The sequence below is a fragment of the Galeopterus variegatus genome, unplaced genomic scaffold, assembly GCF_000696425.1.
Source record: "Galeopterus variegatus unplaced genomic scaffold, G_variegatus-3.0.2 Scaffold6760, whole genome shotgun sequence".
Classification (NCBI taxonomy): Eukaryota; Metazoa; Chordata; class Mammalia; order Dermoptera; family Cynocephalidae; genus Galeopterus; species Galeopterus variegatus.
The window spans coordinates 51006-52518 of NW_007732871.1; the positions used below are offsets into that span (position 1 = coordinate 51006).

The 1513-nt window shown below is 47.4% G+C and overlaps 1 protein-coding gene across 1 annotated transcript in view; it reads left to right on the forward strand.

Moving 5' to 3' along the window:
* Positions 1-1513, forward strand: part of LOC103606641 (fibrocystin-like) — a gene marked incomplete at its 3' end in the record, with an annotated part of 92141 nt that overhangs the window by 42830 nt on the left and 47798 nt on the right. Inside the window, exon 19 of the mRNA XM_008591208.1 lies at positions 377-552. Within this exon, the coding sequence (XP_008589430.1) occupies positions 377-552 (176 nt within the window). The remainder of the gene's footprint in view (positions 1-376; positions 553-1513) is intronic.

The following is a 1513-nucleotide window of genomic DNA, read 5'->3' on the forward strand; positions in this document are numbered from 1 at the left end:
TGTAGGTTGTTTTAAACCTAAACGAGTCTGGTAATGTCCAGGGGTATCAATCTTCTCTGTGGTTAGAGCCTAACACACAAACTGTTTAAGACACACAATTAAATTGTAATTCGAAAATGCTGCTGACATTGAGTGTTATGAATGAAAGACTGACTTAAAAGTGACTCACTAGTATTGTATCAAAAGTGGAGCTGAGCCCATCTTGGGTGGGGTGTTTGTACCTGTGGCACACAGGACCGTTCAGATGCAGGGGTTCATGAGTCTCTGTCTTGGCTGTATGGTCCTCAGGCCCCCAGCTCTGAGAATGAGGGCTCTGGTTGGAGAGGACTGCAGGTGCTCACTGAGGGGCCCAGTTCCACTCGGGGCTGTTTTTCAGCTGGCGGTTCACCTGCACTGACCTCTGGGAGACTTGTGTGCGTCGCTCTGGGGATCTCCAGCCCCCTCTGGCGAACCCCGCAGTGCTGGTTCACCAGATCGACCTCCTGCCTCTGGCTCAGGAGACAGGCTTGCTGTATGTGGATGAAATTATTATCGCAGACACAAACGTAACAGGTGATCATCAAGTCTGCTCTCCTCCATGGGCCTGTCTGGCAAATGCCTACCTCAGACTTTCCTGCTAGGGGTTGCTGCTCCTTTAATGGGGAGGGAATAGGTGATTCTCCATCTCGCCTGCCTTGGTTCTAGAAAGCAGATGGGGTTGGGATTGTGTGCACTGGGTTCCACATCTCTAGCTTTTCCCTTTTCTTTCCTATTTACCCCAATGTTTGCTCTTACTTCTGGTGCCTGTGCTCTCACCCCAATTTTACCACCTTCTTGCTGGAAAGCCTTGGTTTCCTCATCTGTAAAATGTGTATAATAAGGACCACGCCTCATTGAATTACTGTGAAGATTAACCAAAATTTAATATAAAGCACGCATTACAGGTCCTGACCATAGTGAATGCTTAATAAATGTAAGCAATTATTATTATCATTATTATCATGATTATTGTTAGGGCAGCAGGATTTTTCCACCTCTCCATGAGTTAATATCTGTCACACTAAGTGCTAGAAGGAACACAGCAATATGTGGCTCTGTAAATGGGGTAAAGTTCTGATCTACGACCCTCAAGTCACAGGGAGAGTTGGAGAGTGAACACGTCCTCCTGAGAGAATACCCTCAGCCTTCCTTCTGTCCACGCTGAGTCCTTCCTCTCATTATTCAGAGCTCGGGCCTGGCCCCTTCTTCCACAAAGTCTCCTTTGAGTTCTCTTGGTCTCCTCTGCTTGTCCACTAGTCTTAGGGACAGAGTACTCATCAGGGGTCCCACTGAGGTTGGCCATGTGTGACGTGCACCAAGGCTGAGACAGGTGGTGTGGTTTGCTCTCAGGAACTCCAGGCTCTCAGCTTTGCTCATTCTTCTGTCAAGTCCCTTGTGACTTTGGGGCTGAGCTTTTCTGTTTTTCATAGCTTCTCTCTCTTTCCGAGGAGAAAAAGATGATACAGTCATTTACATCTTGATTCACAAAATGTGC